Genomic DNA, 17551 nt, shown 5'->3' with positions numbered 1-17551 from the left:
ATACACAAAAATATAGCGCATATAAAAAAGTGTTTGGCAAGATACCATCACGTTAGATACCTTTAAACTACAATACATAATTATCTAATTAACATGGCTAAACTTTTCCATTTTCAGATATTACTAATATCATATTAGAATGGCAGTTGGAAGGAGAAAGACAATAAACCAACAAATAAAAGGCAAGCAAAGAAACTGTTCGACTGAATATACCTAACAAGTTTGCCGACACTCCTCAATATTCAACAGATGCCAAAATATGGGTCCTAATCATAATGCCGACCTTTTTTATTGCTATCCATACTTTAATATAGTATAGTTATGAAAAAGGTTACTATCAAGCAATTCATGTGGGAGATGAGCTGGAATTTCGGTTCAAAGATACTCAAGATCTCCATTTGTGATTTCAAACTTTTACATTTTTTTTTTGGGGAGATAATAATAGTTTTCAGTGTATTGTATCGAAGCCATATGAAGTTAATTAGCTAGCGATGTCTTTAATTCCAACAGAATGGATAATGAAATAAATTGCTATTGATATTTTGATTTTTTGGTTCCTTTTATTTTCTGCTATTAATGAGATAATATATTTTTATTTTATGCTTCTTATGGGATCATAAATCTACATATAACGTGACATTGGTGGAAGATTACAAATTCTTAAAAAGAAAAATGTTATGTTGCTCAATTTTCTTTCTTGATAGCAGACAAAATTCAAGAACAAAGACAGAACAATATTATAAAATGAGAGCAAAATATAGCTTTTTTGTGTACAGAATATTTCTATCCCTATAACGGATGATAATCTTTTTATTTATAGCTCTATTCAGTGAGACAAGATCCCCAAATTAAGTTTTTCTTGAATGAGAATAAAACTGTCATTAATGGATGCATAATGATTGGTTATAAATGCAGATATTCTTTGCAACTGCTGCTCATTGAATAATATTCGATGACAATGCTTTGAATCTTCGTTACTGGCTACTCTATCTTCGGAATTCGTTCAACATCGATTGCATGCTTACATCCGGTGATGATTGTTTGCTGACTCATGTGCCACCTGTATTTAGTTCTACGTGTCACTTTGTCATTCATCCAACTGTCATTAACCTATTTTACCCCATACAGATACTCCCCTTACTTTTCGGTAACACAACTTAGTGTTACCGGAAAGTAGATAAGAATTCTTTTCTTGGCGAAAAAATTCCTGAACGGTCTCTGACACTTGAAAGGGCACATGTCTTCTCGCATTTAATGACCCAAACATGTGTTGCTCCATGATTCAGCAAATATTTTCACTGGTTTTCGAGGTACTCATGACTAAGATTTTTGTTATCTATAACTTCTCCCCTACTCATCATTTTTACTCTTTACTTTCACAACTCCCTCTTCTTCCTTGATTCTCCTTAGAACCATTCTGTGACATTCAACTTTCTTAGTAAAACTTTTCTTCAAACATATCTTCAAGCATTACCATCCTCGGAAACTCTGGCCTTTCTTCAAAAGACCCCCAAAGAAAACAAAAACAAAGGAAGTTGAAGCTGAATCTGAACCTCCCACCCTGAACTCCATCATACCTCTTAAACTTAATACGAAATCAGACCTTCAATAACAGAAAGCACCTTCAAATTCTAAAAGTGATAGGTTCTGGCCTATTCGGAGGAACCCTTCTTCCATTCGTCCTCCTAGTGTCCTTGTCATGAAGGAGGAATGCCATTGGAACAAGGTTGAAATCCTCACCCCCAAAAAAGGTAGAAAGAGTTACCTTCTCCAAGCCAGGTTTCATATATTTTTACACATACCCTTTCACTTTGGGCCATTTAACTTTGAGAGTGGGTGAAGGAACTGACCCAATAATCTTAGAGTTATCCCATCGATACCAAGTATGTTTGGCATAAGTAGGCCTATCTGTGTGGCGTACGGTGGTTTGCCACCACCAATGGTGTTATGAGACCGAGGAAACCCTAACTCTCGTACATATAATGAACCTCTACTCCAAAAAGATTTTTCGTGAGGGTATGCTAAATCTTAGAAAATGCGGTGATCATGCTCTTATTACTAGCATTGACAACGACACTAACCGTGGATGGATGGAACAGTTTGTTATTATCGCTACCAGGGATATCATCCTAACCACAATACCAGCTTTTCCCAAATCATGAAATCTTTTTCGTAAGTTTTTCGGGTATTTGCTTCCTTTCCTTGTAAAAAGAAATCTTCTTTCTTTGCTAACTTTTTATTTTCTTTATTCCAGCCACTCACTAGGAGCTCCAGCGGTTCAAGATTTGGACCGATGGGTACAAAAAATTCTGAATATCACTATACCAGAATTCTAAAGGTGAAAGGGAATGACTCCCAAATACGGGTGGAAATCCAAAAATCATGATAAATAAAACTCTTCTTCCTTTATTTCAACCGTTTAATACATTCTGCAAACAATTTAACTACCTTATATTGCCAAACAGGACTTCCGAACGGATCCATTGTGTGCCCCGACATCGAAGCTCTTGATGACCCAATGGAAGCTCAACGAGTATTTTAGAGTGCCCTTAACCAGAGGAGGGCTCGTGAATGTACTCGTGCCTCTACTAAAGGTGCCTCCTCCCGGAGTCTCTAGTCAAAAAATAAGCAACCAAAAAGGAAACGTATCTCCACGGTTGGGACTCAGGAGAAGAGAATAATAAAACACCAACCGGACCAACCACAATGGTCCTTGATGATGAAGAAGAGGTTGATGGTGAAGAGGCCCCCTTTCAAAAAAGAAAAAAATCTTCATCAATTCAACCGGATGCTTAGCCGGGGGAGTTTCAAACTCTACCTCCAAAGGAAGTTCAAGAACTCTGGGAGGGGGAGGGGGTGAAATAGCAATATCCGAAAATGCTACATCTCATTTTTGGATTCCCACAATTGCTTCTGCTTAAAGGATTTGAATTCCTGACCTTCCTCCATTGTCAACTTTTGAGCCGATAATAGCTTCTTCTCCATCCACACCAACTACTTCTTCTCCACTGACCCCAGCTGAACAAGTAGGGAATGCCCCTTCTCCACAGTCTCCCAACCAAGAAAATTTGAGAAATACTTATTTGGTACCCACTCAAGACCCTCATGGAAAACAAAGTGCCATTCTTTCGATTTCGAAGGAGTGCCATATACTTTCCAAGACGGTGGATCTCGCCAATTACCTGAAGTTGTTGGGCTCAGAGAAAGATTGGAGAAAGTAAGACACTCTTTTTGTGAAGTGTCTGATAAACAATAACATGCATTGTTCGGTGCAGGTAGCAATCTAACTTCCTCCTATCTTCTTTTAATTTGCACTTCGCATTAATTACTTTAGGTCTAACCTTTTTCATGTCAACCTTATTTCTTCCAAGGGCCTGCAAAGGTTGATTTTGGACAAGCAAGAGATTTCTTCAGAACGAGATCAACTTTTGGTTGAAGGAATTAGCTTACCGGGCGCCTCTCAGTGCTGGAGGCAAAAATTGCTCAAATAGATGACCTCAAGGCCCGATTCCAGCAGTCCAAACAAGATAGGGTGGCTCACAGCTTGGAATCCGCCCAGCTACATGAAAACCTTACAGACCCAAAGCCTAAATGTGTTGAACTTCATGATATTGTGACTGTTGCTGCCGAGCGCGAGTCTGTCTTTATGGAACAAGTTAATAACTTAGAGGCTATCTTACGCTCCAAAATTGAGGAGGCCAATGCTGCCAAGGAGAATAGGGCGAGAATGGAGGAAAGATTCAAAAGGACCATGGAGCAGAATCAACTCCATTCAATAACCTATGTCGAGCTGGACTCCAAAATCAACATTATTAAAGTTGAAAATGAAAATCTCTAATCCAAGATTGAAAAATTCCGAGCTAAACTCTAAGACCAAGAGGATCCACTCGTCTTCGAGAAAACCTACACCATTTATTATACGAAGAGGAAGACCTTGGAGGATGCTAAAGATGGAATTTCTAACATTGATGAATATAGTGCTAAAGCACAGGAGCTGGATACAACTACTCACAAGAATCTCCCTACTCGGCCCATTACATCTGATTCTTTGAATACTAACTCCGAGTAATCGGGAACCGAGGGAGAGACTGAAAAAGATGAAGGCCTCTAATCGGAAGTGGAACAACCTTCTCCTAATAAAGAAAACGAAGGCTTTTCTCTCCCTTTGGGTTCTGGCAGCAAGAACTGATGTAGTTTTCATTACTTCTTGTAATTGTGACAAAACTTTCCACTAGTTTGGCAATTTATTTAATAAAAGAAACCATTTACTTAAGTATTGTGCAAGAAAATATTCTTTTACATTAACTAACAAAGTTTCAGGAATCTTTTCACATCCGATAGCTTTTGATTCCAGGCATAAACACTTCCAGAATCTACCTTTTACTATGAGGGTTTCATAAGAGAGGGCCCTCGTATTTACGATGACAATGTCTCATGTTCATTCCGGCACAACCATTTAAAGTTTTTGTTAACACTCAAATGATAAAATAAATTAACTTATCATTCAGGAAAGAATAATATAAAAATAAAAGGACTTTGATTTATTCCCTCTATCTTTAAAAGTATATTTACATAAGCATTCATTTGCTTAAGTAAATAAAGGTTCCAATACATGTGGCTAACTTGTACAACTTATTTCTGTGAGGCTGATCATGTAGTCACCGGCCCTGATAAGATATTGATCCTGGTTCTACTGGTCCCTGTCTTTATAACACTTTTACTGCTTTGATATGTATTATTCCCACCAATGTTCAGATTCTAAGTGTGAGAATTAGAACACTGAAGTCTTGCATTCGTCGATGACATATCGTAGTATCTTTACATTATTGCCTTATTAATAGAAATAACTTGGGGATGGTTAAATAATCTACTTCCAGATGTTAACAAGCCAAAGATTACTTAACCATCCACAAGTTGTTTGCCTCACGAGTTGATCTACATAAAACTATTTCTGGAAGTCCCTCATTTGTCGACGACCCTTCCTTCATAGTATGCTTTATATTGTTGCCTCATTAAAAACCTTGCTAGAAAAATCTAATTGGGATAAAAACTGGTCGAAGAGAAAAGGAGTGTAGAGCATACTTTTAGTACCAGCAAGGATCTTTAGCAATATTACCTTTTGAGGTGGGTCATATTCCAATTGCTTGGCAATTTGACTCCATCTTGATCTTCCAATTCATACGAACATTTACCAGTTATAGCTGAAATCTGATAAGGTCTTTCCCATGTTGGTCCCAGCTTCCCAACATTAACGTTTCAAGTACTTTGAGTGACTTTTCTTAGGACCAAATCCCCAACTTTGAAATATCATAGATTCTCTCTGCGGTTAAAATACATTTGCATCATTTGCTTTTGTGCCATTATCCTTACATACGCCAGATCCCCATGCTCTTCAAGCAAATCTAATTTATCCAGCAATGATTCATTGTTTGCTTTTTCTTTTGCTCGGAAAAACCCTATGTTCAGTTCCCCCACTTCCATCGGTATCAAAGACTTTTAATTGTATACAAGTGAAAAGGGTGTTTTATACGTGCTCGACTTTGTCGTGGTCTGGTATGCCCATAACATACCCGGTAGCTCATCTGGAAACTTGACTTTAGCATCTTCTAACTTCTTTTAAGGTTTGAATAATTACCTTGTTAGTCGACTCCACCTGTCCATTAGCACTCGAGTGGTATGGTAAAGATGTAACTCGTTTGATCTTCAATCCTTCCAAAAACTTTGTGAGTTTGGAAACTATGAATTGTGGTCCATTGTCACAAGTTATTTCTATTGGTTTTCCGAATTGGTAAAAAGGGTCCTATATAAAATTGACCATCTCTCATTATTCGATCTTTTGGTAAGCACATGCTTCAACTTATTTAGTAAAATAATAATTTAAAACCAAAAGAAATTTTACCTTACCAGGTTCTAGTGGCAAGGGACCCACTATGTCCATCCCCCATTTCATAAATGGCCACGGTGACACCACCGAATGCAAAAGTTCTACATATCAATGCACTAACTGTGCATGACGCTGACATTTATCACACTTTTGTAGAAATATCTTTGCATCTTGCTACATCCGGGGTCAATAGTAGCCAGCTCTGACTAACTTGAGAATTAATTAGTCTACACCAGAATGGTTCCGGAATACTCCTTCATGAACTTCCATCATCACATAGTCAGCCTCCGAGGCCCCTAGACACAAATCTAGTGCCCCTTGGAACGATCTCATGTATAACTGTCAATCAAAAAGATAATAACGAGTCACCTTGGTCCGTAGTGCCAAGGATTCTTTTGGGTCTTCTAGAAATTTGCCATGTCTTAGATATTCAATGAACTCGTTCCTCCGGTCCCATATTAAGTTGGTTGAATTAATTTCACAGTAGCTGTCCACACCCAACACCGAATATAGTAATTGAACGAATATACCAAAATCAGATCCTTCCATCTCTGTGGATGAACCCAAATTGGCCAATGCGTCTGCCTTCAAATTTTCCTCCCTTGGAATGTGGACGATTGACCACTCTGTGAATCGTGTAAGTAATGGTTGAACCTTGTTCAAGTTCTGTTGCATGCGCTACTCCTTGGTGTCGAAAATTCTATACACTTGGTTTACCACCAACTGGAATCGCATTTTATCTCGATGACCTTGGAACCTAGTCCCCGAGCTAGTTCAAGTTCTGCAACCAAAGCCTCGTACTCGGCTTTATTGTTAGTTAATGGTAAAATTCTATTGGCCTTCCTTAGGGTTTCCCCCAAATGAGTGATTAAAATTACACCAAAACCGGACCCTTTTACGTTGGAGGCTCCATTTGTAAACAAGATCAGACTCTCGATACCATTCCCGATACCAACAATGCTTCTTTAGCAGTAAAGGCATTAATTCCGAACTGAAATCAGTCACGAAGTCGGCCTAAACTTGTTACTTAATTGCAGTCTTGGGCTTGTATTCAATATAGAATTCACTAACTTCGACCACCTACTTAGCCAAATGACCTGACAACTCAGGCTTATGAAGGACATTCCTTAACGAAAAGGTTGTCACAATGGCTATTAGATGACATTGAAAATATGGTCTAAGCTTCTAAGAGGCAACTACAAGAGCTAAGACCAGCTTTTCAAGGTGCGGATAACGTGTATCCTCTCCTGATAATATTTTACTAACATAATAAATGGGAAATTGCATACCATCTTCTTCCCGGACCAAAACGGCACTTACCACTACTTTTGAGACCGCTAGATAAATCAATAGTTGCTCACCTTCTCCTAATTTCTACAACAACGGAGGGCTAGATAGGTACCTTTTTAGGTCTTTAAGTGCATATTGGTATTCCGGAGTCCATACGATGTCATTCTTTTTTTTCAAAAGCAAAAAAAAAATGATGGAACTTTTACGAAGACCTCGAGATGAACCTTCTTAGAGATACCAATCTACCGGTCAACATCTTTATTCCTTCACGCCTGTCAGCTGGTCTGGGATATTCTCGATGGATTTGATTTTATTGGGGTTTACCTTAATTCCTCTTTGAGAGACCAAAAACCCCAGGAACTTATCGGAACCCACTCCGAAGGCATATTTCTTCAGGTTGAGATTCATGTTGTACTTTTTCAGAATGTCAAACGTCCCTTAGAGATGTTCCAGTTGATCTCCTGCATAAAGAGACTTAACTAGCATGTCGTCGATATAAGCTTCCATCGTCTTACCTATCTATTTTTTAAATATCTTATTAGCGAGCCTCTAATAAGTGGCTCCCGTATTTTTAATCCCACAAGGCATCACATTATAGCAATATGTGGTAAAGTTTGTGATGAAAGAATTCTTCTTTTAATTTTCTGGGTCCATCCTAATTTGATAATACCCGAAATAAGCATCAAGAAAACTCATCAACTCGTGCCTGGCTGCAGCATTGATCATTTGATCAATGTTCGGCAATAGGAAAAAGTCTTTGGGGCACACTTTATTTAAATTCTTATCATCTACACACATCCTAAATTTTCTATTCTTTTTAGGCACTACTACGTTAGCTATCCACTTCGAGTACTTTACCTCTCGAATTGAACTGATGTTAAGTAATCGGGTTACCTCTTCCTTAACAAACCTGTTTTTGACCTTTGCTATCAATTGTTTCTTCTGCCTTACCGGGGGGAAGTTTGGATCCAGACTAAGTTTGGAGACCTCCAAATCCAATGGAAAATTTGTCATATCTGAATGCAACCATGAAAAGCAATCAACGTTAGATTTAAAAAAATCTATAAGTTTCAACCTGAGTTCGGGACTCAACCCCGTTCCTAAATGAAATTTTCTTTCCAGAAATTCTTCAAACAAAGCCACTTGTTTGAGCTCTTCTGCGGTTAACTTGGTTGCATCCATCTTTTCTGGTACCTGAAAAGACCTTGGTGCCTGATATAATTCTGATGACTTCTCGTTTTTATCATCTACAATTGGGATGGGAGAAGGCATTGGTTCCTGTAGTTGCTATTTGCTGGTTTCTTTGCCCTTGCTGCTGGAAATGGTTACTGTGTTCATCTCCCTTACAGCAGATTGATCTCCTCTGATCTGCTTGATCCCTTCTAGTGTTGGAAACTTTAACAGTTAATGGTATGTGAAGGTACGACCTTCATTTTGATGTATCCACGGTCTTCCAAAGATTATATTATAGACCATGTCGCCATTTACCACTTCAAACAGGGTGGTCTTTGCTACACCTTCAGCATGTGTGGGCAGAAAAATTTCTCCTCGGGTTGTTATACTTGTTATGTTGAAGCCAGCTAAAAGCTTTGTTGATGGAATGATATTCCCGGTTAACTTTGCTTCTCTCCATTGTATGATATTGGTTGAACTTCCTGGATCAACCAAAATACGCTTAATACTAAAATCTAAAATATTAAAAGAAATTACCAAAGCATCATTTTGCGGTAGGATAAGTCCATCGGCATCTTCCATCGTGAAGGTGATGTCATCTTTTGAGACTTCTCGGATCCTCTTGCCATGAGTCACTGATATATTCGTCTTATTTGCTGGCAAAAATGTCACCCCATTTACTTTGTCTCCTCTGAAGATCATGTTGATTGTCATTCGAGGTGACCCTGCTGCTGGTTTTAATGGTTATGTAATATCCCTATTTCTCTTAGAGTTGTTTTTGGTGCGATCGCTTAACAATTCCCTGAGGTGACCATTCTTTAACAATATTTCCACCTCTTCATGAAGATGTCGGCAGTCCCCAGTCCTATTATCGTGAGTCCCATAGAATTCACACCATAGATTAGGATCCCTTTGGCTAGGATCCGATCAGATCGATTTTGGGAACCTAAATTCTTTAATATTTCTCATGGGCGACACTAGTTCCACTAGGGTGATACTAAAATTGTAATTAAACAACCGGGGATACGCTGAATCTTAGGATCGTGGCACCTTTTTCTCCTACAACAATCTGTTACTCCGGCCATGATCCATCCTTCTATCGCAAATAAACCTATTCGATGACTGGAATCCTTTATTATCGTGCCCTTCGGCCTTCTCATAAGGCTGAAAATGACTTCTAGAGTGTATTCGATCTATATCAAAATCATTTTTAAACTTATCTTGATTTCAATCACGATTCCGTCCTTTGGAAGACACCGTGGAACCAAGTCGACCATCTTCACTTCTGATCTTTGACTCATAGAGATATTAAACATCTACCCATATGGTTGCCTGAATTTCGAGCAAGCTCTCCTGCAATTTTTGTGAGTTATTGGAGCTTAATAGGTTGAGACCCTTTGTAAATGCCTCCGTTGCCCACTCATCTTGAACCGCAGATAACAACATCATTTCTTTCCGGAACCAGATCACAAACTCTCTTAACAATTTAGCTTTTCTTTAAGATATCATGAATATATCCACCTTCCTTGCTTGGACCTTTCTTGCTCCAGCATTATCTTTGATAAACGAATCTACAAGCATTTCAAAAGGGTCAATAGAATGTTTTGATAAGAGGGAATACCAGGCTAAGTCACCATTCGTAAGGGTTTCACCAAACTTCTTCAACAAAACCGATTCGATGTAATGCTGGGCCAAGTTGTTTTCCTTTACTGTCGTAGTGTAGGTCATATCATGATGTGCTCCTGTGGATCCGAAGTCACATCATATTTTGGTATATCCAACATCTTAAACCTCTTTGGGATTAACTTCGATGCAGCACATAGTTTAAACAGCAACTACATATACTTCTTTAAATCTGATCCTTTTAACATCAGCGGCACCCCCGTGATATGATCCATCAGAGCGAAATTCCTTTGCATTCTAATCCATTCATTCATTCATTTCTCTCATTAATCTTATGAGCTCGGTTTTGAAAGGGTTATTTAAATTGTTGTTCGCAAATTCACTACCGGTACCTCTGGCCTCGTCGAAATTGACCTCCTCTCTTGGTGTGTCGTTATCAGTTCCTTGAGTCGTTTGCTTTACGAGAATGCTGGGAGGAATCGGGGCCCTTCCATTAGCATTATTAGAAGCTCCCCATACTACATGTTTCAATTTTGTCATCACCCAATCTTGCCTTGAGAGGCGATCCATAATTGCCTTTTTCTATTCCCTCAAGATTTTGACTATTTCAACAACGTGCTCATCCTTTGCATCATCAAGAGTTGGGCCCCGCACATGTCGAGGATACAGACCTTCGCGAACTAGGTTGTTTCATCCCCTTCGTTGTGGGTCTCACTGATTGAATCATCACGCGTGAACACATCTTCTTGTTGACCGTGTACTCCAACATTTTAAACAATATTGACATCATTAGCTGTCATGCCTTATCTTTCTTTTTCTAAGGAAGGAATCAAAATTTGTCAGTAATAGATAAATAGATCAAAGCAATTACACAATTGTCAATGCCCCACAGTGGACGCCAAACTGTTTACCCATAAAATGATATAGTTAGATTTGTAACGTAGTTTATAGACAAATAAATCGATTTGGTCCTAAAGTACGAAAACAATAATAACCGAAACAAGAATACGAAATAAAACTAATGGAAACACAAGCCCGAGTATGAATTTAGCCTTTCCAATGGCAAAAAGAGAACATTATTCAAGAACAAAGACTGAGAACAATATTATAAAATAGGAGCAGAATATAGCTTTTTTGTGTACAAAATATTTCCACCCCTACAATGGATGCTAATCCTCCTACTTACAGCTCTGTTCTGGGAGACAAGATCCTCAAATCAAGCTCCTCTTGAATGTGAATAAAACCGTCATTGATGGCTGCATAATTGTTGGCTATAAATGCATATATTCTTTGTAACAGTTGCTCGTTGAATGTTATCTAATGAAAATGCTTTGAATCTTCATTATTAATTGGCTACTCCGTCTTCGAGATTCATTCAGTATCGATTGCATGATTACATCTGGTGCCAGCTGTTTGCTGACTCACGTCCCATCTATCTTTTGTTCCATGCGTCACTTCGTCATTCGCCCAACTATCATTAACCGATTTTGCCCCATACAGGTGTAGCTTTGACAATCGACACACAAGTTGAGGCTGACTCCAGTATATTGAGGCCAAAGGCACAGACATATATAGGACTAGGACTAAACCGTGTATTTCCGAGAAAAACTTATATACATACGATACCTAATTCAAAACATAGGAAAATGGTAATTTGTTTAGTCTTTTTCCCGTTCTTTTCCCTTTTTGAATGATTTTAGAAGTTTAATTGTATTCTAAAGACTAAACATCAATCCTCCCACGATACTTGAGTTTTGAAGGTTACGTGGGTGGCATACATAAGTTCGTTGCTCATTCTTCAATTGTCATTATCTTTTTTTGTTGTTTCTATCGTCACTTCCTTTTCTTTGTTGCATTATAGTGTTTGATCTAATTCTTAATGTTAGCTAGAAAAAATGGACAGCAATGAGGTGTTATATATATATATATATATATATATATATATATATTAGTTAGTTAAAGCGGTTAATGAAAAAAAAAGTTTGATATCACTAAACAACTCAATAAATGAATATGCATGCGAGTCATCTATCATATCCGTATAACAATTAAGCATTGGTTGATTTTCGCCACTTGGAATTAAAAATTTACGTAACAAACTTCCTTCATGCAAAGAGGTGTGAACATTGGATTAGAACTCGTACACACTGGACAAACAAATTAGTCCCCACATCAACTAACTCAAGTTCCAAACTCATAGGCTAGCTAGTTATAACCAACACTTATAAATACCACTCAATATTAACAAGAGAAAACATCCCAACAGCACCCAAGTATCTTGTACTACTACTTTTTCAAAACTCATCTGCCATCACTTTTATTACCAAAATGGCTGAAGAGAAGAAGCACCACTTCGGTCTCTTCCACCACAAGGACAAGGAGGAAGACAAAACTACCTATGGAGAAACTCCATATGGTGGTGATACTGAAAAAACTACCTATGGAGAGAATACATATGAAGAGAAAACTAGTTATGGTGGGGGAGATAACTATGGGGATAACAAATATGGTGAGAAAACTGGCTATGGAGAAAGTGGATATGGAGAGAAAACTAGTTATGGTGAGGGAGGTAACTATGGAGATAGTGGCTATGAAAATAAGACTAGCTATGGAGATAGTGGCTATGAAAATAAGACTAGTTATGGAGATAGCGGCTATGAAAACAAGACTGGCTATGGAGATATTCCATCTGATACTACCTATGGAGAGAAAACTAATTATGGTGAAGGAGATACCTATGGAAAAGGAGCTGCCTACTCATCTGAGACCACTAATTTTGAAGAGACTACTGATGAAGGCAAAACTGGTGAGGATTATGAGAAAGAGAAAAAGCACCACAAGCATCTTGAACACGTGGGAGGGCTTGGGGCTGCTGCTGCTGGTGCCTTTGCCTTGGTAATTTTTCACACAATGTTTTATGTTACAGTTTTAACTTTTATATCCTTGTGGTCCGGTCCTTCCCCGGACCCCGCGCATAACGGAAACTCAGTGCATCGGACTGCCTTTATTGTCGTATCAGTAAAGTTACAAAATTATGTTAATTAAAGTCATTGAACTTTACCTATTGTATCAGCTAAGTCACAAAATTATTTGTTGTCTCATAAAAGTCATTGACAATTTGTTAGTTGTCTAGAAAATACAATTCACTAGAAAGTCAAATTTTTTAATAAAAATTGATATTAGTAGCCAAGAGAATAAGAGAAACTACTACTCTTTCCGTCTCACTTCATGTGAAGGTGTTTGACTGGACACGAAATTTAAGAAATAAAGAAAAAAATTTGAAACTTGTGGTTTAAAATAATTTATAGAAATTTATTTGGCTAAAAATTATCTCATTAAGGGTAAAAGAAAAAATTTAAAATTAAGTTGTTACTAAATATAGAAATGTGTCATTTTTTTTATGAGTGAGTAAGAAGAAAAGAGTGTCACATCAAATTGATTAAAATAGACTCATAGTCAAATATTATGGGTCAATTTGAAGAAAATTTTGATTTTTACTCTAGATATTGTAAAAAGAATTTACACTATCAATCATTCATCTAGAAAGATTAATAGAGTTGTTAACTATTCCTTTTTGTTTCTTCCATATTTTGGTATGAAAATTTCAGCATGAGAAGCACAAGGCAGAGAAAGATCCAGAACATGCACACAAACACAAGATAGAAGAAGAAATAGCAGCAGCAGCTGCAGTTGGGGCAGGTGGATTTGCATTTCATGAGCACCATGAAAAGAAGGAAGCCAAGGAAGAAGAAGGGGAAGTTGAGGGAGAGAAGAAACATCATTTCTTCTAATTTTCTCATAATATATATTTACCTCTCTTTAATTTGTTTTCTTCTAAAATATAAGTTATGAGCTTCGTGTGCTTGCTCTATCCTCTAATACTGAGCACCTAAATAATCCGTGTGTGTGTGTGAGTCTTCCCTTTGATGTAAGGGTTTTACTTCTATATCTTGGTGGGGTTTAATTATGTCATGCACATGTTGTTCACTGTGCAAGTGTGAATAATACTATACCTTTTAATGCAATATTTTTGTCTTAATAATATGATACAGAAAAAAGACTCATGTCTTTACTCTTTCCTTTGGGGCAAATAAAAAGCGCTTTTCTCTTGTGCCAATTATCCCGTTAAAATATGTGAGTTTAACTTCAGAAATGAATTATCAAATAACAGAAGGATAATTTGCTAAAGATAACACAAGCAACTTAAAATAGGTCATCAATATATATATATATATATATATATATATATATATTACACACACTCGTTCTTCTATTTTTTGGTTTCTTTTAAGGAAGGGATATGGCTGATGCTCGTTCGTCTTAAATGTATCCCGTAAATCGCAAATAACTCTCTTGATTTGGGCTAAAAACGAATAATATCCACATATTTGTGGTTGTGAAACCTTTATCTAGTTTTTCCAAATGGTGACTTTGAGTGTACATGAAATCGAGGTCGTACAATAAAATTAAAGTGAAAAGTTGTGTGTCACCATTGATGGGGGATTGAGATCACAAGTGCCCCGTATTATAAACTACTTTAACATTATGGCACCACATATCTTACTTGAAACAAATCTTGATATTTGTCAATTGTCCATTTCTCGTATGATATATTTATAGGTGTATCCTTATAGATATAGTTTAACTACAACTAATAATTATGGTTCTACTACAGCTATTTATAAGTTATCTTAGAAGTTAGTAATTAATTTAGAAATGACTTGTAGTCTAGAGTCAATTAATAATTTTGAAAATTTGTCCATTTCCCGTAGTATATATTTATAGGTGTATCCATATCAGAGGCGGACCTATAATATACAAAGAGGCATAATCGGCGCCCGTAAAGTTCGACAATATATATATATATATATATATATATATATATATATATATATATAATGTCTTTAGAAGATAGTGATATATTAGTACTGAACACCTTATATACAGAACAGATTTTGGTTGAATCTAAAAGTGCATCCTCTAACCTTCAAATCTTGAATCCGTATGACTTGAGCACAACTAATAATTATGGTCCTACTACAACTATTCATAGAAGTCAGTAATTTAGAAAAAACTTATAGTCGTGTGTCAATAATTAATGTTTACAAAATGCGCTACTCCTTGTTCTCTTAACCAAGGAGGTTTCGTTATTATAGAGTTTGAATTTGAAGAGTACACCATTGTTAATGACTTTTGATAAATGACTAAAAATGCACAATTTTGAGTATAGTTTCATATCATTTTGTGTGAGAATAGGGAGATCAAATGCTTACAAACGTGAATATGTTCATTACGTGTTTATTGTGTGTATGAATGAATTTGGATAGAAGTTGGTAAGAATTAATTAGATTATTTGATGCAAAAAGAAGTAGAGATGCAAGAAGTGGGAGCGTGCCACAATTGGTGCATTGCATGAAAGATATGTGCGAAATGACCTAAGAATTGAATCAAAACCAGTGTACGACATTTTGGCACCATCCCCCAGTACGCGAAAGAAACAAAGAAGAAAAAAAAGTTAGGAGCGTGCCTAGGGGTAACGCGTTGCACCAACCCCCAGGAACCGACTCAACCTTTTCTTTTCGAATTAAGAGAGATCAAGGACACCCCACATCAACCGTATTCGGTTTAAATACAATTTGAAGCCGTTTTTGAAGGGCCACACAATATTTTGGGAGGCAAGAACACACAAGAGCAAGGCGGAGAATTCTTCTACGAGTTTTTCACTTTCTACTTCATATTTCTATTGTTGGTTATGACTTTTTATATTGTAATCTTATATAATATTATGAGTAGCTAAACCCGTCATCTAAGGCTTGATTGAACCAATTGTTTGATGAATTCTTAACTGCGTATTGGTATAATTGAGCCATTTTACTCTCTAATTGTTAAATTATATGCTTCTTGTTGTTAATTGAAGGGCCACTAGTTAAATGTGTCTAGTTATCTTGTGTTACTTGAGAGAGAACACTTGATTAGATTGTTGTTGAACAACGCCACTTTCGAGTAAGTTAAGAGATTAATTACTAAGATTTAAAAGTGAGATTAAAGATAATGAAGATTTGGTGTGATCATTATGAGCTGTACGAATTATCAACTAGAGTAGTTCGAGAAAACACTTCTATTAAATTATAACTAACGTGTTAGGAACTAATCCGACAATTGGGAAAATCATAAACCCTAGACCTTTTTATCTTTGATTTAATCTTATTCTCGCTTGTTTATAATTTTTATTGCCATTTTTTCTTAGTTAAGTAAATTTTGTTAATCATAAATCAAGTCTTGAACTCTAAAAGTTGACTGAGCATATTATTAGTGATACTGAAAAGTTATAGCAAATAGATTAGTTCTCTGTAGGATTCGACTCCGGACTCTTGAACCAGATTATTTTTAAGCGACCGCTTAGTCTTTTTTATAAGGCATAGTTGGGCGTGATTAAATATTAGCACCGTTGATGGGGAACTAATGGTGTTATTCATTACAACTTGAAACAATTGCTAGTATTTTTAGTTTAGATCAATTTTTCGTGGTGCTAAAAATATTTCTATTGAAATTATCACGTTTGAATTATTTTATGCCTAAGGTGCATGCCTAGATGCTCCTTGAGAACTTGTGAACTATTTGAAGGTCTCTCAGATCCGAGAAAGCATCAAGGACATTGAATCAAGCTAACAAGAAGGGCAAAGAAAAACTAAAACAAAACGAACAAATCAAAATAGAAACGGTTGACATCAAGAAATACAACAGGAACAATAGAAATAACAAAGTTGACCCAAACATCAGAGTGGTAGCACCCCTTGTGCCGGAGGCTAATCTATATGATTGGGCGCAACCAACCGCTGATAATTTGGTAAATGCAATTGCAATACCTCAGATACAGGCAAAAACTTTTCAAATTACAAACAACATGCTGCATTTGCTACAGAACAAGAGGTTGTTCTCCGGGTCTTACATCGAAGACCCACAACAACATCTGAAGAATTTTCTATTAATTTGTGTCACCCATAGACAACCGAATGTGACACCCGAAGCAATTAGATTGTTACTATTTCCATTCTCAGTGATTGGGGAGGCTCACACATGGCTAAATCACTCCCAACAAACTCCATTGCTACTTAGGATGAACTAGTCAAGCAGTTATTAAACAAATTTTATCCAGCAAATAAGACTGCAAAGCAAATTGATGAGATATTGTAGTTCAGGCAACAACCAACTGAAACTTTGAAAGAAACCTGGGAAAGGTTCAAGGGTATATTGGTGAAGTGTCCCCACCATGGCATCCCGGATCAGATGCTAGGATAGAAATTCTATATGTGTTTTGCTGACCGTCTAAAGGCTAATTTAGATGTTTCAGTCGAGAGTATATTGTTGAGAAAATCATTCAGAGAGTGTAATTTTCTTCTTGACAAGATGGCTCAAAATTCAGGCTGGATGATGGGAGATACAACAGTTACTACAATAGTGCATTCTCTTGCTCTTAACCCAAATAATACAAATGCAAAAAACACAGCCACTCTAATGACATATGAGTTTGTTGACAAAGAAAATTGACGAGACGGGCACAAAACAGGTTCACATTGTTGA

At 36.9% G+C, this 17551-nt stretch overlaps 1 protein-coding gene, 1 long non-coding RNA gene and 1 other non-coding gene across 4 annotated transcripts; 2 read left to right on the top strand and 1 right to left on the bottom strand.

The window, feature by feature from the left end:
- Window positions 1-1425: 1425 nt before the first annotated feature.
- LOC104213907 (uncharacterized) lies at window positions 1426-4212 on the top strand. Of its 2 annotated transcripts, XR_707774.2 has the most exons (4): window positions 1426-2172; window positions 2255-2338; window positions 2466-3275; window positions 3372-4212. It is a non-coding gene; the product is annotated as an uncharacterized lncRNA (long non-coding RNA). The 2 variants fall into 2 exon arrangements; XR_011406565.1 differs by having other exon boundaries at window positions 2255-3275.
- Window positions 4213-12186: 7974 nt separating this feature from the next.
- On the top strand, window positions 12187-13995 carry LOC104213908 (dehydrin CAS31-like). Its single transcript, XM_009763465.2, has 2 exons — window positions 12187-12865; window positions 13579-13995. The coding sequence occupies exons 1-2, from the start codon at window positions 12299-12301 to the stop codon at window positions 13759-13761; spliced, it is 750 nt and encodes a 249-aa protein (XP_009761767.1). The 5' UTR covers window positions 12187-12298; the 3' UTR covers window positions 13762-13995.
- Window positions 13996-17140: 3145 nt separating this feature from the next.
- Window positions 17141-17247, bottom strand: LOC138890925 (small nucleolar RNA R71). Its single transcript, XR_011407288.1, has one exon. It is a non-coding gene; the product is annotated as a small nucleolar RNA R71 (small nucleolar RNA).
- Window positions 17248-17551: the final 304 nt, after the last annotated feature.

Source organism: Nicotiana sylvestris, chromosome 4 (assembly GCF_000393655.2).
Source record: "Nicotiana sylvestris chromosome 4, ASM39365v2, whole genome shotgun sequence".
NCBI classification, from domain to species: domain Eukaryota; kingdom Viridiplantae; phylum Streptophyta; class Magnoliopsida; order Solanales; family Solanaceae; genus Nicotiana; species Nicotiana sylvestris.
The sequence above is the reverse complement of the archived record's forward strand: the minus strand, read 5'-3'. Positions and strand labels throughout refer to the sequence as shown.